Below are 24,053 nucleotides of genomic sequence, written 5' to 3' on the forward strand. Positions count from 1 at the left end.
AAGAAATTCTCATGAATTAAACCACAGGAAAAATAATGTATGAGAGGTACGTGGTTATTTTTATTTTTTTTAACTTAAGAAATCCATGTGCATTTTTGAAAATAAGAATATTGTTTGGAATCTCTCACAAGCAGAGTTCATTCTGCCATACTAATATATTCTCTTTCCTTTACCCTCCCCTTTCCTTTTCTGCATGTTTCACTTTTTAATGTTAAAAGTATCTTGATTTTTTTTTCATATTGATTAAAGGGTTGCAAACTACTAACCTACTCTAACAAGTCTTATATTAAATATTGCCTTTTGTCATACGCAGGCGCTCATTGACTTGCTCCTCCTTCCGGCTTTGGTCCCCAAACAGGCAACTGAAAGTGAGCAAGGTCAGAAGCCCTWGCAGCAAAAAGCACAGAAGAGCGGGTGACAGAGGACCGGGAAAGTATTCCAGCTGCTCTTGTTTTGGGTGGTTGGAAAAGAAGAGCTGGCCAAGCACACGTGAACTTGCTGACCTTTGTGCCGCCAAAGTTTCTGCGATTACTGAATAGCCGGGATGGGCCACGGGCCCAGGAGGAGAGCGGGGCGGGTGGCCCCGCGCCGGGAGATAAGGTCCCATATAAGGTGGCCGCAGCGCGCTCGGGAGCACGAGCAGAGCGGGTGCCCGGGAGCGCAGCTCGGCGGGCTCGGGTCCCGGAATCATGAGTGGGTGTCCCTTCGTGGGGAGCAAACACCRGTGAGTCCCTCTTCTCTTCGTTTCGCTTCGTCGTGGCGGTTTAAAAGATATAAAGTATAGAAATTCAGAGAGGAGTTAATAGTTAGCAAAAAACAGCTGTCTGTTGCCATCTAGCTGTCTGGATTGCTAAGAGAAAAGAGATCGGACAGGCAATCTTCTAAGCACCGATTATTTGATGCAGAGTTGATGTAGATTTAGTGCTACCAGCTGCTATCTTTTACTGTGAAAAGATGCATTTCAGATGCATTGCATTTCTTTAGTGACTGCTTTAGTGGTTCAGCTTCGCAAAACCAGACATTGCCTGAATTCTAGGTGCATCTGCTAGTAAAATGGTCYGTTTTATTCACAACTCTTTCATTTTTTAACTTATCTATATATTTACTTATTTTTCTTTTTAGATTTAATTTTAGCAAACTATCTTTGGAAGATGAAAAAGATGAAAAGTCACAAGAAGGGCTGAATAAAGCGAGCAAGGGTGGACTTGTYTATGGCGACTATCTCCAAGTAAGTGTAAGGATTTGATTTTTTGGTGCACCGGTCCCTCTTAAGACAGGACATTTGACACTTTGCCTCCCCATCCTTCACTGACAGCAGCCAGCCAGTCGCTGAGGCAGGTCTCCGGTGCCCTTCCCCTACCTGAGCTCAGGGTGAGCTCATGAGTGTCTCTCTCAACTGAACTGGTTGCAGACAAACTGTGGGCCAAACTCTTGGGAAGCTGGATATTAGGGGGTCTTGGTAGGGAATTACTTGTAGTGGCAAACCTAAACTGAGTGGTGACGTACTGCAAAAGGCTCTCTTCGGTCAGACAATTCATATTCATGAATTCAGCTGAATTCATATTCAGCTGGCAATTGCTCCGCATGTCAGCAGGTCATGTGCAAATTARTGCATGAAAGCCCAGAATACTTGAYTGGAAAAATATATTGTAGTAATCTGTGAAAAAAAATGAAATTAAGAAATAAATAAAAATAAAACACCTTAAGTAATAAAAGAAGGTTATTTCCTTTATTTATTTATTTATTTATTTATTTATTTATTTATTTATTTATTGTGACAGTACAAACTGCAGTGAGTGGAATTACTCTGTGCTTGTGAACAAAGTAATTTGCTGACATACTATATGGATTCTCTCAAAGATTTTTTCTTAAAGCAACTACAAGATTGTAAATGTTAGTAATGCCAGACCTGAATAAATTAGTACAGCTTCAGGTCATAGCTCTTCTGTAGATATGCTGTTGTATGATTACCTAGAATTTGCTATAGAATCTTTGTTTCATTGAAGATGACAGATGACTACCTGTATATATGATCTGGAGAACATGCTGGATATTTTTTTAATTCTTTTCTCAGTAATTAAAAAAACTCTCAAAATGATTTTCTGAACTGCACTGCCTGAGGCATCTAAATATCTCATTTTAGACAGTTTTTTTTTTTTCCAAAAAAAATGTATAACTACTCTAGGAACACCATTGCTAACAGCAGAATTGAGAGCATTACTGAATAGTCTTATTTTTATTTTTAAGCTGAACAAAATATTGAATGCTCAAGAACTCCAGAGTGAAAAGAAAGGAAACAAAATCCATGATGAGCATCTTTTTATTGTGACACATCAAGGTAAGTGGCTGCAAGGAGTCAAGTGGTGGTTGACTGGCATTCTTGCCAGGGGGAGTGATTTAGTACTAAAACATAATTTGTTTCCACTTTAGACATAATCATTACAAGCCTCTCTCGTTCTTTTTAATCACACTGCATTTGTATTTTGCTTTTATATATTTTTATGTTATATTTTCCCTATATCATTTGTAGGGCTGCAATTAGCTCTATGCTTACGAGGCATAATAATTGGATTTGGAAGCCAAAGATTTGAATGGTTCTGATTCTAGAKAAATCAAGGTGGTGAAATTGGTCTCCTATCTGAATAATAGGCTACTATGCAGTTTATTGTAGGCCAGTTGTGTTCGTTAGATTGTGTCTTCTCTGAAACTTCTGTCTGATTTTAACCACACAGGAAACACGTAGCTGATATAAAGATTGTAAGCAGCTCTGGAGTTAGCTGGAGATGCCATAGCATTTCTACTGGAGTGTCAGGGCTAGTTTTTCTCTTTCTCCCATTTRTAATGAAATTTCTGCATGTCAGATAGCTGATGTGAAAAACACTGTAAAAAAATCTGTTAATATTCTTGATGCTGTAATAATAGTTTAGGTAAAGGATGTCATGCTTAAAAAGGAAGTATGCATATCAGCATCTTTTTATACACCAAGAGTGTAAATGTAAGCTATTCATCTCAAATCAAAATGTAAGAATTTCAGTTCATCAATGGTATAAAGAAAACCTAAAGTGATGTTGAAGTTAATGCTAATAATGTTTATTTGGTTGTAGCTTATGAACTTTGGTTTAAGCAGATTCTATGGGAGATGGACTCTGTTCGGGTGATCTTTCAAAATGGCCACGTAAGTTAAGAACAAATATTCATTTTGGGAAAATCCAGCCCTCTTTCTCCTGTGCCCTGCCTCCTGACCTGATGAATTTGGGTTTTACTAAAGCAACATGTGCATGTGCTCTTTAAAAACCAACCAACCAACCAACCAACCAACCCCAGTAAAATCTGGCTGAGTAGTTCCTTTATCCTGACAGTACAGACATTTGGTCTGCAAAATCCTGTTTCCTCCTGACACTCCTGAGTATGTGTGTTATGAGAGGAAAATCTGAACATAGAACATAAAAAAATAAGGAACATTTATATTAAAATCTTCAGTTAAAATGTTTTCTTTAAATCTCCTCAACATTCATAATTTTGCTGACTTTTTAGTGCAACATATTAAAACTAACCAATTACAACCAATTCTTAARTGGAATTTTTCATTATTTATTTCTGTGATAAATGAAACCTACCTTATGATTGGAATTTGAAATGGCAATTTTAAGCTTAATAACATAGTAAGATGATTAGGAAAATGGTTTTCATCCTTCATTTTGGTACTTCGGTATTTCTTGGTTGCATGCACTGGTCTCAGAGAGAAATTTGATCTCATTACAGTTAGTAGGAGTTTTATCAATGTTTTCTGGAGGCCAAATGTTTAACTTATCCTGAAGARAGCTGCCCTGTTTTCTATTTCATCTTTTCTGTTTCCCACCAGATACAGCTGCAGCCTTCTCTGTTTTCTGCTTGCTCTGTGTTCTGCTTGCTAATGTCCACCTCCATGAGTGTCTTTTCAGATGTGCTGTCCTGGTCTATCTCTCAGGCTATTCTGCTTCTCAGCTTTTAAACCTTACAAYTTGTTCCTCAACTTTACAATAGAAATGATTTTGGCTGAGAATTTAATTTCTTAGGATGACTTCTATGTCAGTCAAAAATGCAATAAAGAAAAAACRTTGTCCCATATATTTGGCCCAGTTAAGATGTATTATCCTTGACAGAAAATCAAATTTTGATCTTTGAAAACTATAGGTTCAGTTTTCAGTTAAAAACAGGGCTCTGTATTCAATGTGAGATTTTCCTGCTGCTGTGAATTGCATGTGAAAAGTACTTGAAAACTACAGTGATGCACAACATTGAAAAGACCTTAAACAGGCAGAATGTAAATAGAACATCGTTTTCCATTTGGTTATGATTCTTTTTTTTCCTCAAGGTAAGAGATGAGAGAAACATGCTGAAGGTTGTTACTCGAATGCACAGAATTTCAATGATTCTAAAATTACTTGTGGAACAGTTCTCAGTTTTGGAAACTATGACTGCACTGGACTTCTTTGATTTCAGGTAAATACTTAATACTTCTCCACAGTAATTCATGAATTTATAATCGTCATCCTTAGAGTTAACTGTGAATTTAAGGCAGGATTTGCATGCCCCCTGGCAGCTTGAAATACCTGATCATTCAGCAAGATGAGAGTATACTTGAGATAGCCATAACATTGGAGTACCAGGGTCAGCCAGCAAGCTGAGCTTGAGTGCAAGCCCAGCATACTCTGCAATGTACAAGTTATTTTTTTACGTTTATTGTTGATGCTAATAAATGGGATCATAGTACAAAATTAAAATAATGGCAGAAACAATAGAAACTATTGTATTCTCCTTGTGTCTCTGGTCTGTCTGATTCCCRACTTTGATGCCCTCTAGCATCCCATCCACTTCCACATTGCTTTAATACTCTTTCCCTTCTTTCAATGTTCCCTAACTTAAAAAACACMTGAAACTAATTTTGCTTCCATTGGAAGTTTGCAACATCTGTTTCTTCTATCCTTCCAGTAGAGCAGGAAAAATAAATGGGAATCTATCATCTATTTTGAAGGWATTCTTGCTTCTGCTTTTCAAGATCATACTGTCAATAACATACTGATAAGCAATTATAAAATCAAATCAATGATCTGTTTTCATGAAATCTTGTATCCTCAATTTAAAGTGTATTACATTTATCCAACAATGTGGGATTTCAGGTTGCTTTTATTGAACAATTCTTTCCACAAGGTCAACATGACTTAAACCTGAAACAAACCCATTAATGAATCTCTCAAAATCCACTAAGTGTTTTTCTGGACATTATTCTATTTCATAGTAATTATTCTTAAGTGTAACAAGCCTGTTTAAAATGCATTTATTTACATTTTAATGATGTGAAAATTTTCCTGATACCTGCTTGGAGTGAAGCTGCTGTTTCTATTTGGAAAGGAAATGATACTCTGTAAAGTTTCCTCCTGTACCACACAAAAATACTTTTTAAAAACACAATATAAATGTGTGTGACTGTGTGCAAACAAACAATATATAGCTAGAAAAAAAAGTATACATTGTGGTTGCATTAAAATAGCTTTTATTTGTATTATCTCAATTATGACCGTACTACAAAAGTTCAGACATCTATTTCATGTTCTTCAAATGTGAGAAATGCAGTTTTTGCTTTTGTTAAGAATCARAGAACCCCATCCCATAAAATAATATCCTTTCTATGTCTTTTTTTCTCTTCTATTCCCAYAGAGACTACTTAAGCCCAGCTTCTGGTTTTCAGAGCCTGCAGTTTCGCTTGCTAGAGAACAAAATTGGTGTTCCCCAAAGTCTGAGAGTCCCCTATAACAGAAGGCATTATCGTGATAACTTCAAGGGGCAGGACTACGAACAACTGCTTAAATCAGAGCAAGAGCCAACACTACTGCAACTGGTGGAGGTAACGGTGTCTGTCYTATGGCTTACCTTTTTTTTCCTCCACTGTCAGGAATGTTCTTCTTCAGTGTCAGTGACAAATTCTTTTCCCCTGAGAGAAGCAAGCAAGCTGTCAATTACCCCATCAATCACAATTTGGATTCTTAGCAAATTTAATAGGAAAGGGAGTCAGTCATCAGAAAACCAACAGCATTACTGATTGTTCATGACATTTCCCCTAGTCTGAAGAGAAAAGCCTGAGTGTTAAGCTAGTAAATTGCATTAAGTCTAAGATGTCTAAGAATATTTATGTACTGCTTCATTTCCATTGTTTTCCATGACTTTAGAAGAAAACTTTTGAAATATTTCCACTGTTACTAATGCTTACAGTTATTAGAAAAGTCCAGCAAAGAAAAGCAAAAATGCTAACCCAGACAGGAAAGGAGAAAAAGATGTTTATGTTTCATTATCACTTACCTTGCTTTTAGTCTTTGTCTCAAAATTATGAATGACTCAAACAGTAATTTGTCTAACAACTCCTTTGTCATTTTCATAACTAAACTTACATAACTTTCTACAGAATAATGCACTATAAGCCTCAACAGCAGCATCCACTTCTATTAATTAACCCTGTGACAATATTACTCTCCATGCATCTAAYGACAGCTCTTGTACATGTGATTTATGTAACTTTTCTTCCTTCATAAAGACTTGATGTTCTTGAGGTTTCTTTCAGATGAGAGGGAGCTAAATTAAATTCTCTCTAAAGGGAGTCTGACCAGAAGGCTTTCTAAATTTTTTCTTCCTAATTTCATTCCTATTCCTATAAAGAAATCAGAGAGGAAGCTCTGATAATTGCCAAGTAAATTCATGTTTTGTATTATCACTTCCTTGTGTTTTGAAGTAAGTTAATGGCAGCGTGCTTGATCAGTATTCAGTCCTTCTGACATAATAAAAACTGGTTATTCAATTAGATTGTTCTGTATTTTCCTTGTGAGACTTATTTCTACATTTATCCCATTTATGTGAGATAAGATGGTTTCCCTGTACCTATAAAGGGAATTGGTGTTAAAGATACTGTTAGAATGAGAGAAYGAGACAGCTTTTGTTTTCCAACAGTGGTCATTTAAGAATTACTTAGAACCTGTGGATATATTTGTATTGCATYGTTATACAGGTATAAATCTTGCAGGTGGACACCCTTATATCAGTCATAWGCACCTATACAGGAAATTAAACTGAAACAACTGTAGCAATATAATTGTTGCTATAACTTGTAATTCTTTGATAATTTATTTGCATTATTAATATTTGAATACATCATTGTTATTAAAGGCATGGCTGGAAAGAACTCCAGGACTTGAAGCAGAAGGATTTGATTTCTGGGGACAATTTGAAAGGAATGTTTTAAGAGGTCTAGAAGAGGAATTTGCCATGGTGCAGGTATATAATGTACTTCTGATCTAGCTATGAGCTAAGACAGCTGCCAAGACCCCATCCTGACATTTAGTTTGCCATTTTAGACCAATCACAGTTTCTCAGTCACTTCACTTAATCTTCAGCAGCCTCTATTTGCAAGAAGCAGAAAAACATTGTACATTTTTTCCAGGAAATCTGAGCTTTTTAATCTGACATCTAAGAATGTTTAAAGCATGTGATACACGGATGATTTTAATTGCAAAAGGAAAGAGATATCAGTGGAAGGTTTAAGATGGATTTTACAGAAGCTAGGACTTCACCTTGAGTGTTTGCACCTACAATTCAGAGCAAGAGTCCACAAGCTTGAGTCCATATGGACTATGGAAATTCATGCAGCTTCATTATCAACTGCCCATTGCTATTTAATCATATATGGCAATCTGCTGCTATGTGATCATTTGAACTGTATTGGCAAATGAGCACAAAAAAAGTGTTCATTTTTAGAAGCAAGTGATTTAGCTATCCCAGAATATTGTAAGGCATGTATGTTTAAGTACGTATTTAATGGAAAAAAAAATATAAAGCAGGAATTAATCAAGTTCCTGCAAATATCCGTTTAAAACTTTCTACCCGCCATCTATTTACAGTTTGTTATTTTCTAAACAAGGGGTGTTTCTTTTCCCTTGAAAATGAAGAAGTAAAATAATTAGACTTCAAGCAAATGAAGGTTAGGTATTTCTAATGCCTACAGACCTCAAGAAAAGTGATRCTGCACCTTTTTCTGAATATTCTTTTATCTGAATTGTATAACAGCTATTTAATTTATATATATATTTTCTGTACATTTTGTCATAATTGTGTTTTGCAAAAGAGAATGACGCATCTACCTTGTTTGAACATACAGTCCTTACATTTAAGGTATGAGCTTACAAAGTATTGATGATGGAAACAAAAATTAGATTATGGATCACTCAAAACCTTAATTTTGCCCTACTTTTACTATTCTAAAAACTACTTTTGCTTTAAATATCAAAGGCCAAACCAGAGTCAGAAGAAAAAGATGACTTATTATCGGAACTCCAAAAACAGAAAGATGTACTTCTTTCGTTATTTGATGAAAAACGCCATGAACACCTTCTTAGTAAAGGTAGAATACATTAATATATATTAGTACACACTTTTTGTATTTTATATATGATACAGATATAGTTATCACATGGTATCATTAAATTTGCAGAAAAATCAGCAACAAACTAAAGACAGTTATTTTGCAGGAGAAAGAAGACTGTCTTATAAAGCTCTGAAGGGTGCTCTGATGATCTACTTCTACAGGTAATGTTGGAAGATGTGTCTTCAGTGTTTAYTGGCAACAGGAGAGGTGAAAGTTAAGGACATAATTGCAGACTAATTCTGGTTGGAATGGACCTTGGAAAGTCACCTGTTCCAACCATCCACTCAAGCCAGGCCATTACTTAGATCCAAGTTCAATGTCTGCTCAAGGCAGTCAGTCTAAAAGTATCTTCCTGAGTGGAGTCCCACAGCCTCTCCAGGCAGCTGCTTCTGACGTTTGACCACATGTTGTGTCTCAGATTGAAACACCTCTCGTGCAAACTGCACTACAGTGTCCTACAAAGATTTGGAATATTTTTCCAAGGATGAGAGAAAAGGCACAGACTGAGCCTTTCATAGCAGAAGGTTTTACTGGAGTATCTCCTGGTACTCCACTACCAATGCAAGTCAGTGTTACACATTGCTGACGTGATACTTTGAAAAATATAGTGCATTATTAACATAAGAGGTCTCTTTGTTTCTTCTCTTTCATTTTCCAAGAGAAGAGCCTCGTTTCCAGGTTCCCTTTCAGCTTCTTACTTCTCTTATGGATATTGATGTACTCATGACCAAATGGAGATGTAAGTTTCTCACTTTTACTGTTTTATTTCACTCTCTCTTACACTAGTCATACCCAGACTTTTAGAGTTTAACTTCTGAGTTCATCCTTTTCCTTTTTATTTTAAGAATGACTTTTTTGCATGTTGGTGAAGATAAAACATGAACATCTTTCTTTGTGGGTTAACAACAATTATTTTCCAGTGCCTCCCAAAAATTCGTGACATCTCTTCACACGCAAACATTCTTTCTGCTCCTTCCCTACCTAGGCAACCATAAATTAATGTATTAACAGATTATAATAATAATGCATAATAGTGTATTCATTCTGTACTAGCAGAATTATTCATTTTATACCAACTGACTAAAAAGTGGCAGGATTCTTGCCTTGCTGAAGACCTGTCATCTATGATCTTTARTATTTCAGTGATACACCTTGATATAACCAATCCTTTGTTTCTATTTTACATTGGCCACATGCTATGTCCTTGATTTGTGTTCCTTAGATAACCATGTCTGCATGGTGCACAGAATGATCGGCAGCAAGGCTGGCACAGGAGGCTCATCAGGCTACCACTATTTGCGCTCAACAGTGAGGTAAGACTAATGTGGCTCCCCTGTTATTTGAAATAGCAGTTCATGGACGTTGTATTGTTAGAGGACGTATTTCAATCAGCTTATTGGAGGTTAGAGTGCTGTTTTTTCTATTTTTAGACTCCTTTATTTCTTCTTCTTCCTGGTGGTTATATATTTACCYATCAGTTGACATACACAGATTGTAAGGCAGTTGGGGCAACCCTCCCCAACACCCTTTTGATCACTCACCAGAAATGCCTTTTATAATTCTCAGTCAAGGGATTTAGGCACTACYGTAATAGAAATTAATATTAGTACTTTATTATTTAGCTCGTGTGCTATCCATGCCAAATTAAGTGACTGATACAGGCTGGAAATAGAGTCCAGTCTACTGTGTGACTGCTGGCAGTTTCTTTATTCCTTAGCATGACCTCTAATCGCACAACTGGTGGTACTACAATTGAGGATTGAACACATTCTAAAATGTGGTATTAATTAATACTTTCTAGCTGTGCAGGCAACAATCAGAAACATGTTTTCTTCTGTTGCATGAAAAAGAAGAATTTAAAGAATGGAGCAGTAGAAACATCCTCTCCTAATGGATGGTCTGGGCCTGAGCACAGATCATTTTAACTAGGCAGAACTTTTCAAACACAAAAATGGAGTATCAGCTAGGTAGCCAGTTCAAAGTTTGTAGTTATAGCTACATCCTTATAGTCCTGAACCACGTGATGTCAAAAAGCACTGGAATATCTGAAACCAGTTCCTCTACAAGGACCTTCTCTTAAGGTTGTTTCCAAAGAGAAATAGTACATAATTAGTGACTAACAACTTGCCCCATCTCAGACAGCAGAAGAGGGGTGGAATAGAAAGCAGGCAGTTTGACTCATTCAGTTAAGATGGCCTAAGGCTAAGGGTTCTGTCTTTCCAGCAAGCCTTCTCCCTCATCCTTAATTTCAGATCAACATTATTCCTAGGTAAGTTCTACTTTGTTTCTAGTACAAGAGTGGAAGGCTAGTGATTACAGCCTACATACTGTGTATTTTTAGGAGAAAGATGTGAAAGCCTGCTGCACCCCAGCACCAGTTAGGACTGGGCTTTTACTCTGGAAGAATAAGAAGGGTGGCTAGGGCAAAAGGCTTACTAAATAAAACCCGAAGAGACAGTGACCCCTGAGAATTTTGAAATTAGGGTCCTTCTATGACAACACAGCAGTTTTAATTGTTCTGATTGTCTTTTCCAGTGACAGATACAAGGTGTTTGTGGATTTGTTCAATCTTTCAACATTTTTAGTGCCAAGACACTGGATACCAAAGATGAATCCAACTATTCATAAATTCCTTTATACAGCAGAATACTGCGACAGCTCTTATTTTAGCAGTGATGACTCAGACTAGAGTATCTTTCCAGGATGATTGCTCTAAAGAACTTCAGAACTATCACATTGACTGCTGCTATCTCYCAAAAATAGCAACTGTCCTTGTACAGTGTGGGGGTGGTGTAAATATGTATTTATGTATGACAACTGTATGAAAACTATTATGGCAAAATAGCTTATGGCAGAAAGTTAATTATTTGTAAAAAAAAAAAAAAAAACCTGTATTGCATTAGGCTATATTGAGGCTAAGATGACACCCCGATGAGCAATTTAACTCAGTATAAGTGTTAAAAATTGTCATTGGCATCTTAGAGCCTTCATCTAGGGAAAGAGAGCAAATTAGACAGAATTACCACGATCATATCTTATTTGTACATATTTTTGTACTTGTTAGTTTGCCTAATGGCTGTTGATAAATTACTACTTCTAGTTTAGGATGTAATTAGTCTTACTAGCTTCAGAAAAATATTAGTGTCTGAGCCTTAGTGGAATTCCAAAAGGAATTTTGGGATAAGATTTTCAAAAAGCAAGATTTTAGAAAAATCTTAACTCCTGAATCTATGAAAACTCAAGCCTCTTGATTTTTTTTTAAATAAAAATTAGGAATCACTTTTCTGTGTTTATTCACATGAACAGTAATCTCCTGAGTAAAAATACTTACTGATATAACTGAAGTACCTCATTTTGCACTTCAAATAAAGCAATATTAAGGCTCTTCTGTTGTCTTCTAAAGCAAGCATAATGTTCAAACAACAATATAACAGACTTTTAAAGTTTTTTAATTCAAAATATCATTGCAATAAGGACACAATTAATATACAGTAAAACTGAGGCTAATTTGGCCAGTGAGTGATAATGCTTCTCATTAGATGGATTCTTGYCTTTCTAAATGCTTCCCTTGGAAATACCAGAAATTAAGGCATACAGAGCATGCTTCAGTTGTTCTGTATCTTAGGGTAAACATTTACACCTGATAAAATCACCTCAAAAATTGTTAACATAAGCACAAAGTTACAGTAGCATCAAAYGCAGAAGTTGTACCTATCAGTGCTCATTTATGACTTTAGCTGTTGTTTTCCAGTTAGTAGAGTGTGCTAYTCATTGTTTGTGAACTATTAAGGGAAGCTTGTGTTAGAGAGTATAGAATCATAGAGTAGAATCACAGAACCAACAAGGTTGGAAGGGGCCTCTGGAGATCATCTAGTCCAACCTCCCTGCTCAAGCAGGGTCACCTGGAGCATGTTAGACAGGGTTGCATCCAAGCAGGCCTTGAAGATCTCCAGAGAAGGAGACTCCACCAACTCTCTGGGCAACCTGTTCCAGTGCTCCATCACTCTCACAGGGAAGAAATTCCCCCTCATGGTCAGGTGGAACTGCCTGTGCTTCAATTTCTGCCCATTGCCTCTTGTCCTGTCACCTGGGACAACTGAAAAGAGTTTGTCCCTGTCCCCTTGACACCCTCCCTTCAGGTACTTGTACACATTGATAAGATCCCCCCCCCTCAGTCTGCTCTTCCCCAGGCTGAAGAGACCCAGCTCTCGCAGCCGTTCCTCATAGGGCAGGTGCTCCAGCCCTCTGATCATCTTTGTAACCCTACGCTGGACTCTCTCCAGTAGCTCCATGTCTCTCTTGGACTGGGGAGCCCAGAACTGGACACAGTACTCGAGAGGAGGCCTCACCAGGGCTGAGGGGAGTATGTACATATACTTCTCATTTTGCTCATGTGAAGTTTTCAGCCAGTAAAAGTCAGTCAGCAGCCAAACTACTTTAAGCAGGAATACATAGCRATCAGTCATTCTTTCATTTAAAATATTAAGTAGTAATGAAAGGACTAAAATGACAACACTTACAATGAAGAATTATGAATATTAATTGCATTTGTCATAAGATTATTATACACAGAACCATTAACATGGTACCAAAAGTGAGTGCAAAAATTACAAAATTGCTTCAATACTTTTCCTAATAGTGCTTCAGAAAGGATAYAGGTGGACTGGAAGGCATTCTAGCTGAAAAATTTTGAGCATTTTGGAATTTCATGTTTAGCTCTGAATTCTATTTATATTTGCCTGCAACTGCATTTTTACAGATCAGCACAGCTGAAACCACTTTGTTTCTACAACAAGTTCCTTCCATCAGTACAGGTTCAAGAACACAATTTTGCAGGGAAGTTCAGCATCCACTCCATATGGAGTATTCTATGACTTCTGCCTTTTTACAGGTGGCAAACATATTAACAGTCCCCCTTGCCCTGCCAAAACCTTTTCTATAATAAATAATTTTCTTAATTTGCACTTTACAATTGTCTTCAATGTTAGCAACGAAGTAGAGAAGAGAGAAAGCATTGGACTGACATAGCTCTCAAAGCACAGAACAGCTGATTTGCAAACACATATGTCCTGTTAGGACACATGATATACCTTCATGTCAAGCCACTAGTAGAACTGCTTCCGTTTGTCTAAGTACAGCTTACTTAACAATTACCTCTTGCTTTTCTATGCATCTAACAAACTAGTTTAGAAAACTCAGATACTCCAGGCACTTTCCAAAACATATTCCCTGCTCTGAAGAACATACAAGTTATATTTACCCAAGAAAGGTCAAAGACTGAAATAGAAGGACAGCAGCAATACAGATACTGGTTTGTCTTGGAAACAACTTTACGACTCTACATCTCCCTCCTCTATTCCTCTAGCTATAGAAAAGAAGTAGGATTCTGCAAAAAGGAGCACAACAAAATGCATGTGTCTGTCAGAGGTGCCAGAAAAGCCAAAACAGATAAAGCATAACAGAATATTTTCTTCTAAACCTTCCTCCTCCCTGAAAAAAAAGCAGACTTAATCACAGTTCTTCTCACATTCAAAGCATTTCAGTTATATTCTGTCATACTGCTGATTTCTTGATTCAAATTCCTTATCATCTATCATCACTACATTCCTTGTCAGAAGACTTCCGATGGAGTGGATTTTTTAGTATCTGACACCGTCTGGATAGAGTTCAAATTCACAGTTTCGGTCCACTTTTGTGACTTCCTTTTTTCTCACTCTGCAGTCAACACTCAGCTCTCATTCCAAGGAAGATTTGATATGCAACACACATTCCAAATAAGAGTATTTTTAAAAACTCCTGGCCAAGCTGTATCTGCCCAAAAGAGGAAATTCCCTGTATAGTAGTTTCTTAATTTAGGAAACGTTGCTTTGAAGTAAAGTCTTCACTTGCAGTATACGCCAAACTATTAACCAAATAATAATTGTGGTTTTTAGCCAATAAACGTCAAACAAACACTGATGAAACTGTATCCGCTATACCTACAAATGAAACAAAAAGATTTTTGAATAAATACTGGAAACAGAGCTGCACCAAACTGGACTTGACAGAAATAAGTTCCCAGTTTGTATCCTATTCCCCCTCTGCTTCACATCATGATAATAGGTTAACTGCAAGGGAAAAAAGAATTCAGAGGCCCTTTTATTTCTTTCATGACTGACACTGTTAATAGCTGAGCTCTACTCACCTTTCTTCTCTGCTTTCATGTTCAAAGCTTTAGGTCTCAAGGATTCAGCATTAGCGCAATATGGGTGCTGAATCTAAACCTTAAAATAGTCTTCCTTTTTAATCAGATGCACCATCACATTCAAGTTGCTAGTGGTAAACTAACAAACAACATGAAATATGAAACTTTGTAAGATCACCAAGAGACTGCAGAACACAGCTTCTTTTACAAGACATTTTCAAACACTCATATACATACAAAAACACACAGAGCAACTACACTTTTATTCATGCTCAATTCAAGTCTTTTTGGATTGTTGTATTCCAAGTACTAAGAGCAAAGTCTGACTACAACTTGTGAAGATATCAAAGGTGACAGCTCTCAACTTCAACAGAAGCATCAGAGCACTCCTAAAGGGGAAAAACATCACCTGTTGAGAAAGGGGAAAAACTACTAATCTTTACTGGTTGCTCCTGTGTAGCATACAACAGAAAAAGTGAAAGATTCTGGTTTTTTGATCAAACACCATTGAAAATAATGAAGGTGTTCTTCTTGACCACCTCTGCAATTGACTAGCTTTAATTGCCATTACTGCTAAATCTGTGCTCCCAAATAGTTTGTTTATACAACCATAAATGCAAATAGAAGTTTCAGCAACATCAAACAGCTAGGATTGGGCTGTATTGGCTCTATTCATGCTGTCCTGAACTTAACTTTGAGTGCAGACTGGCTACAAACTGAGTACTATCTACTCTTATTTGAAGATGATTTACATCATCTTACACCTTTTACAATGGCTGTGAAAGGTACTGTGACACATACATAAGGTAAAGCCAAAAGGCGTATAGCGTTTGTCTAACGGAGAAGAATTCAAAGGATGTACAACCTTACTGCCTAGCAGTCCAATCCCAGCAATTAGGCTCAGTGATGTTTGCCTGTGAACCTGCCTGACTTCTATATCCAGCAACTCAGCAGAAACTGCGTTGTTAAGTATTGTTATGCTTTATACAGTTCTACCTTTTGCATAGTGTTTTACAACCATTCAACTATATGGCTTGGTTCTACTAGGAAATGATTTATTTATTTTTCCACTTGGGCTCATTTAACCCTCTTTAAAATATAAAAGTGATTTCTGTTTTCTCTCTGAGGCCCCCCCCTCCCATACTGCTTTACTTATATGGCCTTAATCACTCACGTTTTTTGTCAGACTTACCACAGATGTTGCTGCCCATCTTCACACGAACATAGCCATCTATTCCCCATGTACGCCCCCAAGAGTTCTGTACAATCCAGTAAGGGATGCTACCTGGAAAAAACATTTTCATAAAATGAGACAACATGAGATTTGAGAAGCATAGAAAACTTCTAACACTCTGTAGTTACTAACCATTCTAATGTCTCATGGCTTTTACYGGTTTGACGACACAGTACAATGAAATCTGTTATTTTTCACACAGAGGATGGAGCTAATATTCCARTGCTAAACAGACTCAATATATTGCCTGCTGGGGTAAAGATATATATACACTTGTGTTCTTGTCTTTACAAGGGCCATGAAGTCCACAAAACTAGAAAGGAACGGAGAGCAAAAGTTTCTCTTTTGATCTAATCTCTCCTGGGATCAGACTGCACTTTCAAAACTGAGGTGGCAGAACATACAGTTTAAGCATTACAGATTTTAAATTACTTGTACYACAGAAGGCAAGCTGCAAATAAGAGAACACACACAAGACATAAGGGGTGGATGTTTAGTTGCTCAGAACTTACCTGTTCTGTCAAAACCGGTGACAAGAACAGCATGATTTGCTTTTCCACTGGAGCAGTGATACTGTATGATTCCACCAAGATAATCCTGCCAGCTCACTGCATCTACAGTTACTGCCAAGGGGCCCCTGTTCACAAGCATCCGCATCATTTCCTCTTCCTGGCCACTATGAAGGGAGCGCACGATAATGCAAAGTTAGTTCAGTCAGCATGCCAAAGCAATTTGAGAGGTGGTGGTCTGCTCATTATATATGATTTAAGAATCAAATAATTAAACTCTTTCCTACAAGTTCTATGCACCATGTATTGAATAAATTTTATATACTGCAACTCATTAAAATAAAAACAAAGCACACAGGCTAAGCAAAAGGTGCAGATTCAAAGATACGATGCTATTAAAATGAAGCAGGTTTCTTGGTCCAGTCACAGGGCAACTGACAACAACATCTATATTTTATGCATCCCCTTCTCAATTAAAATAAAGCTTTTGACAAGTAATTTGTCTGTATCATTTTCCAATAGTTTTTCAAACATCAAGAAGTAACCTTGATTTAATAAACAATAATACACTAAGGTATGTATCCCAACATATTAAAAAACACAGGAAATACAATAGGCAATTACCATTATTAAATATCTACTGTGCAAGTCTGGACAACAAATTAAAAGTGCCTAGAAAGGGACACAACCATTAACTAAATGGAAACCCTATGATCTCAATTTTGTTACTTTGGGATACCATTACTCTGCAAAATTCTCTACTTAAGGATTTGCTTGAGATGTATTTTTCTCAATAAACAGGAGGGTTTATTATATTGTGTTCAGTTGATGGCGATGCAAGACTGATTATCTTATATTCCTCCACCTTCAAAAAATGCTAGTTCTAAAGTGTGCTTATGCAAATGAAAGTACAATAATAGTAATGATTAAAATAAAAATTTGATTATTGGCATTGCAAGACTGAAGGCCATTTTATGTAGTTGTATAAACATGCAAAGGCATTTCTTGCCCTTGAGTGAAATCATCCTCTAGATAAGGGCAAGATACAATRTGAATGAACAAAAAATAACCCACAGATTACCCCATCATGTGCAAGTGTAATTATGTTTCATATTCCTCTCCTTCCTTCTCAAACATGCCTTCTCAAAACAACTCCTGTCTCTTCTATACAGAGATTAACATGGTCCAAAAGTGGGAAAGAAGAACAGAGCAATTTCCCATAAATTATGCTACAAACAGGATTAAAGAGACTAAATAAGGGAAGTTTGCCCTTTAAAAAAAAAAAAAAAAAAAAAAGGCAACCAACCAAATCAGCAGGGCTCCATTAGAACATTTTCTGCTTTTAATTACCCATGTGAAACTCCACAGAGAGATGGCAGAGGATACCAATCATTAGCAAAGATCAATTTTCAACACATGACCATGTATGCTAAGGACAGTTACTACCTATAAATTATTGGCCTTTGTGAAGAGCAGGAATTTCCTTGAGAAGCTTTTACACTGACAAACGGTGAAAGGGACTGGTTGGTCACTGTCCCAATGCAAACACTAAGGGCATGAAATAAAACTAGGAGACAGGTTCAAAACCAAGAGGAGATGACATTTCCTCCCACATGTGACTGAGTTATGACACTCTTTGCTATAGGATGATGTAAACACTACAAGTTTACACAGCACCAAGGGATGTCTGAAAAAGTCCAGAAAAGAGGAATTCATTGAGGAATATGGAATACACAGAGGACACTTCTGCCTCAGGAAAGCTTATAGCTACAGATGTTTGGAGGCTAGAAAGAGTACTCAGGGGAAGCTTTGTAAGTGCGTGGCCTTTTCTTTGCTCTGCTTCTTCAGCATCCACTTTTGGCTACTGCTGGAAATAAGAATACTAGGGTGAATGTTCTGTGCTTTGATCTGACACAATACAAGCTGCTCTTCCAGGACTCCCACTTCCCATCCTCACCATTCTCTGTGGCTATATCTAGCAGTAGAATTGCAAAATRGCAAAAAGTTTCCAAATTGTGCCATTAAAATTATTTTAAGTTACAGAAGTAGGTAATCCAGCTTACAAAAATGTCAATCACATGAGGAAGGAAAAGGGGGGGGGGAAATCAGACTGCTTATGTACATATTTATGCATTCAAGTTCAAATAGTTTTTCCATGTTTTCGCAACCATCAGCTGAAATTTCAGAACATTAAGTAGGAAGAATATAAACATCTTAAGAATTAACAATGATCATGATTCTAGGGTTAAAAGTTCTCAAAGAAGAAGAATGTCGACTTTATCTTTTTTTTTCCCCAAGATAACTACCTCCATTTTAATCTAATCTAAAAATCAATTTTACAAAAACTTTTGATGTGCTGCAGTAGTTGATGTAACAGCAATTAAAATAATATTCTAAGTTGAGATTTTGATCCCTGAAACCAAAAGAAAAAACCAACTATCAACTAGAAATACAGGCAATTTTTTTTTAACAAGGCCTATTTCTTGGCAATTAAGTTTTAATTAAGTCTAGAGCAATTGATATTGTATCAAAAAAGTCAAAGTAAATGTGAACAGCCTTATGTTTCAGTGCCTACTCGCACTGAACTTCTGGTTGACTTAAGAGACAGGAAGAACAKTAATATGCAAGGTCCAAAAAATTGTCTCAGTTACTATTATCGCAAAGGCTTTCTTGAGGAGTAGTGTCTGCCATATGTCTACAGAACAGTATCTCTGAATATCAATAAAATGCCATTTTATTACTTGCAACTTCACTGAGCTTCTGAAGAAAAAGACAGGAGGATTATAACACTCTATCCTTGAGATGACAAGGAGGTTCTTGGTGTTTTTCACAATTCAAAGAGTTTACTCCTTCCAACTTTTAAGTACATCCTAATGATATTTATGAGAAGTATACACTATAATTAAAAGCAGTCCAGGCATGTCTACATAGAAGTTAGACAGATAGCAAAAGCTGTGAAGACCTGATAGCATGGTTGACTGGCTTTGTTGCAGCAGGGCATAACTATTACAATTTTATATATTAATTTTTATCCAGTACTTAGCTACAGTAGCTACAGAACTGATACCATCAATAACTTCATAACCTTTGGCTGGTCATTGCACTATCGGCTCTGGCTTACTCTGTGCACAGCCAGTGAACACAGAAGTACAGCAAATAAAAAGAATCAATAATAATTACCTGAAGTCATATGCAGCAAATCCCTTTATTGAAACTCCAAAATCTGAGCGATGAAAATAGTGGCACAATCCTGTCTGAGCTTTATAACTGTATTCTGAATCTCTCACAAGCTTTACTTTTGTCTGCAAGAAGATAGATGAATGAGAATTTAATGCATTTGGTTTTAGCATTATGCAGATCAAAATAGGCTTTGAAATCAACTCAAAACTCATGCAAAATTCAATCTGTTCCTAGTGAGACTAGTGACAAGAATGACACATCTAGAGATAAAATATTTACTACCTCCAGTTTCCCCAATTTGCTGAAAAAGTTTTAAAAAGGACTTAGAATTGTTAAAAAGAAAAAAAAAAGAAAGTGATATCACTGGTTTGAACTAGTCACAAAATGACCTCCTACCATTATAAAGTGATAGACACTATGCATTCATTTTATGAATGATCATTCACTTTCTCTAAATAATGCTCCCCTACAAAGTTATCCTCTCCTCAAGACAGTTCAAAACCCACAAAAATCTCAAGAACAATTGCATAAAAAATTAAATCCAGTTCTGCTATAAACAGCAAACCCTCAGAACTATATTACAGTTGCCAAGATCAGACTGCTAAGTTATTTTATCAGCCTTCTGTACAACTTCTCTTGTCTTGTGCAGTACAGTATCTTTGTGACTGTGTCCCCTCTGGACAAATCCATTTGTAGTCCTGTTGCTGTCAAGCAAGAGGAAATTCTGCTTTCAGAAGAATGTAGATGAACATCCTTTTTTTTAAATGAAAAATTAAACACATTATCTAGACTGTTATTAACTGGGGTAATATAAATCTTCAGGGTAAGATTACAAAGTTCCTTAAAAAGGACAATAAGTTATACTTTTAAGAACTCAAATGTAGAGGATYCTTTTTATTCTTACAACTCAAACTGTATTCCTAAAGAAGAATATTCTTCATCTCAAAAGATATTAAAATATTCCTGGTTGAATGCATTACTAGGACACATTTTACAATTTTAGAACGGAAAGTGTTAGTTAAAACTGCAGTAGGATTTATTTTTTTAAACTGCCTTTATTTTGATTGTTTCGGGGAGAAAGTGAAAAAAAAAGATGAATGAAATCAGTTTTATTCTGAAATCTCTTGCTGAATAAATTCACTCTGGATTCCAGTCTAAAACAATATATATATAATAAATCAGATGTGCTGTAAGACATACAACCTCCTCCCCGTTACTTTACCCTCAGRTTAAAAAAAAAGAAAAAAAAAAGTGGCAGTTTGGAAGCTAAGGAAGGGCTCAACATTTACAAAAAGTTTCAAACCTGGTTCAGCCAGCTCAAAGCACTAACGGTGGATCCACCGCTGCAGCCATAATTATTGTATGAACAGTCAATAACCTGCTGTACACTGAGTTCTTCCAGATTATTTCCTTTAATTGCATAGGCAGACTCTATACCACCCACAACACTGAAYGCCCAGCAGCCTCCACACTGGTGCAGAAAAAAGGGGGAAAGGGGAGAAATGGTAAGTCAGCTTTGGTTTTGAAACAGGATAAAAAAAAAAAAAAATCAAGACGGTCCTCTAACGCGCTTTATTTACTACCTTATACTTGAACTTTGCTTTTAAGGCAATAATAAAGAAATTGAATCAATCATTTAAAATATTGAACTATTTTTTTCCTATATTACTTTGTGAAAGCTAGAAATACGTTATGGATATATTATTTTAAGATTTCCTTTCTGACTCATTTTTACTGTAAGAAAAACAGCTCTTTAAGTTATGATTGAGGATGTTTTTTTGTGATATCCATTTTCTGAAGGCAAGACAGAGGCTGAGGATGAAACTACTTTTTAACCACAACTGTCAACAAGATTTTGGAAATGAGTTACTTAAGGAAACACCTCTACAATTTTCAACAAGTTTGAAGAATTTAATATAGTCTGAGAAGCAGTAAGATGAAATTAAACATAATAGAAAAATTCTTAGGTGATGACAGAATCTGTTGCATGTCTAAAATTGGAGCATTTAACAATGGAAGTGGAGTTTATTCCTGTGAGAGGTCTAGGTTACTCCATGCAGCATAAAGGAAAGACATCAGGGATTAACAGCTCATCTGTTTCCTGCCCTACTAAGACAAAACCACACAGTTCATAATCGCACAACTTCTCAGTGCACAGTAACATTTACATCTTATGCTTTTAAGTGTAATCTTACTTCGCATAAAATGCAGGGTCACTTTGTATATGCTCAGCCAGCCATATTTGTGCCAGTGCTCCAAGGAGTCCTGAGGCTGTGCTGGCCCCTTCCAAAACCTACATCTGCTTTACAACCTACCTGCTGAAACTGTGCCTGAACAGTGCTTGGGAACCAGGAAAGGAAAACATCAGGACTTACTGTTTGCTGATTTCTCACTTCTGCAATGACTTTCTTGTCCCTCCAGTCAAACTTCTTTGGCAAAGGTTTTTCCGTCCCCTTTGGCACTTTCATGTATCTGGGAAGTTTGTGAGGTATGCTTCTTAAGTAAATAGCTAAACACAGAATACAGACATCTATAAACCTACTAATTTAAAAAAAATTAAAATGGTTATTAGAAGCCAGAAAGGTAGCATTGACATAGGTACATCATGAGATTAGATCTCATTCTCACTCACAGAGAAATTCATTCAATAATTATTATACTCTAGAATAACTTTATATATTCCTATGGTGATAGAAAGTACATAAAAATATTCTACGTATGAAACGTGAGTACAGGCTATTAAGACTTATTAGAACTTATCAGAAACCTGAAACTACTCCATAAAGCAAGTTTTGTTTGAAAATCTGCAGAATATTCTATTTACTGGATAAGTATCCCTTTATTTCAATCAGCTAAAAAGGGAAAATAAAGAGAATTATTTAAAGAGGCTGAAATATGAATTGTTAGTTTTTTCACTAAAGAATGCTGTTTAATTATTTTAAAATAAAAAATGTGGAATCTCCATCATGTAACATAACAGGGCATGTAACAATAAACTTGAATTGCAAGAAAGGAAGATATGCTATCAGGCAAATTTTCTTAGCAAAGATAGTGAAGCTTGGCAGATTGCTCCTGAAGGTCAGAGCTATCGTTGTACAGCTTTAGACCTCCAAGCATCTGTTGGATTACAGTTGATTTTCCCTTGGGAAGGMAAAATGAATAGAATCTGTTGAGTACTTTCCAGCTCTACAACTGTTATAATGAAAGAAGGCTTTAAGGCCCAGTGAGAAGAACAAAAGAATGAATAGTTTGGTTGCTAAATCAAATTCAGGCTCTGGGCAATTCAACCTTGCAAGACCAGAAGAAAATGAAGAGGGCTGCTGTATACTTCAGAAGCACTTGCAGTTTGGTACCAGACATTGTAAATTAGCTGATTATTGGCATTGGAAGAATCTGTAACTGTTACAGATACAAGGTTCTGGGATACAGTAACAAACATAGTAGAAAGGATATTAGCAGCAGCCTAAAAACCATACCTTTGAACTCTTCAGGAAACAGGTGAGAAAACTGATTTATTCCATAGAAAGCAGACACATTATCATTTGATGATAAATTCATTAGTTTAATTCTTTTAGCAGTTTCCTGAAGAAAAAGGAAATATTATGGACAGTATTAAGTTAGCAGCAGTGACAAAACAGGAAAAGAAGAGGCTACCAACAGTAAACACGAAGTTAGACAACAACTTAGCTGTTCCTAGATTTTCCCCAAATTCATCCTGGATTACCACCAAACAAATATGAAAGTCATTAGACTAACTTCAATTCCAAGAAAGAACTGGAAAAAGAAATTATTTATAAGAGCACAGAAGGCAAGAAACCACTACAAAACAGACAAAATAAATGAGTCAAGAACAAACTGTGTCAAACTCATCTGATGCCCTTCTTTGGCAGCACAACAAGCCTTGTGGTTCACAGATATGGAAAAATATCTTATCTTTAGCTAAGAGTTAACCCCGTCTCACTTTATGTTCCTGTAACGCGAAAGTACAGCCCAGGGCTCTAAACACTTGCAAAACCTCCCCTCTCGTCAGCGCCGCCGCAGCGGCCCCTCGGCCCAAGGCTGACACCTCGCGTCAGAAACAGAGAAGGAAATAAAAACCCAAACCAAACCAAACCGAACCGAACCGAACCCTTCATCCCACCCTCTCCAAGTTTAGGGGACCCTCTTCCTCCATCCCGCTCTCGGCCCGGCCTCGCCACCCCCAGCGGCCCCGCGGCTCGCTGCGCAGCGCGGACCGCGAGGGAGGCGCGGGCGGGGACACCCACCCGCAGCGCCAGCGCCGCCGCCGCCTCTCTCTCCCGGCTGCCGCCCTCATGCCCGGACTGCGTGCCCGCGGCCGCCCGCAGCAGCCAGCAGAGCCCAGCGAGGGCCAGCGCCGGCGCCCCCATTGACCGCCCAGGCCGGGCGGAGGCGCCCGCTGCCCGCCAGCTCCCGACTCCCGGCCGCGGCCCCGCCCCGCCGCCATGTCATGCCGGCGGGGCGGGCCTCGTGGGGACC

General features: G+C 37.3%; 2 protein-coding genes across 10 annotated transcripts; one reads left to right on the top strand and one right to left on the bottom strand.

Moving 5' to 3' along the window:
- The first annotated feature begins 12 nt into the window (after positions 1 to 12).
- On the top strand, positions 13 to 21,528 carry TDO2 (tryptophan 2,3-dioxygenase). 3 transcript variants are annotated; one of them, XM_085300662.1, is made up of 13 exons: positions 13 to 46; positions 359 to 612; positions 1,123 to 1,228; positions 2,248 to 2,338; positions 3,105 to 3,175; positions 4,355 to 4,482; positions 5,698 to 5,884; positions 7,195 to 7,302; positions 8,314 to 8,425; positions 8,553 to 8,610; positions 9,109 to 9,188; positions 9,672 to 9,762; positions 21,357 to 21,528. In XM_085300662.1, exons 2-13 carry the CDS (start codon positions 545 to 547, stop codon positions 21,370 to 21,372), a joined length of 1,116 nt encoding a protein of 371 aa, XP_085156788.1. In that variant the 5' UTR covers positions 13 to 46; positions 359 to 544; the 3' UTR covers positions 21,373 to 21,528. The 3 variants fall into 3 exon arrangements, with proteins under 3 accessions (XP_085156788.1, XP_085156786.1, XP_085156787.1); XM_085300660.1 differs by lacking the exon at positions 21,357 to 21,528 and adding an exon at positions 10,985 to 11,922; XM_085300661.1 differs by lacking the exons at positions 13 to 46; positions 21,357 to 21,528 and adding an exon at positions 10,985 to 11,922 and having other exon boundaries at positions 542 to 724.
- CTSO (cathepsin O) lies at positions 1,573 to 24,037 on the bottom strand. 7 transcript variants are annotated; one of them, XM_085300663.1, is made up of 9 exons: positions 23,822 to 24,034; positions 23,033 to 23,138; positions 21,932 to 22,065; positions 20,860 to 21,027; positions 19,557 to 19,678; positions 16,380 to 16,543; positions 15,826 to 15,918; positions 5,911 to 5,971; positions 1,573 to 1,657 (listed from the first exon to the last, which is right to left on the bottom strand). In XM_085300663.1, the coding sequence occupies exons 1-9, from the start codon at positions 23,942 to 23,944 to the stop codon at positions 1,588 to 1,590; spliced, it is 1,041 nt and encodes a 346-aa protein (XP_085156789.1). In that variant the 5' UTR covers positions 23,945 to 24,034; the 3' UTR covers positions 1,573 to 1,587. The 7 variants fall into 7 exon arrangements, 6 of the variants coding, with proteins under 6 accessions (XP_085156789.1, XP_085156792.1, XP_085156794.1 ...); XR_014895296.1 differs by lacking the exons at positions 1,573 to 1,657; positions 5,911 to 5,971 and adding exons at positions 11,883 to 14,427; positions 14,634 to 14,772 and having other exon boundaries at positions 23,822 to 24,031; XM_085300666.1 differs by lacking the exon at positions 20,860 to 21,027 and having other exon boundaries at positions 23,822 to 24,037.
- Between the last annotated feature and the right edge of the window lie 16 nt (positions 24,038 to 24,053).

This window comes from Rhea americana, unplaced genomic scaffold, assembly GCF_003343005.1.
Source record: "Rhea americana isolate MKP2758 unplaced genomic scaffold, rheAme1 scaffold_167, whole genome shotgun sequence".
NCBI lineage: Eukaryota > Metazoa > Chordata > Aves > Rheiformes > Rheidae > Rhea > Rhea americana.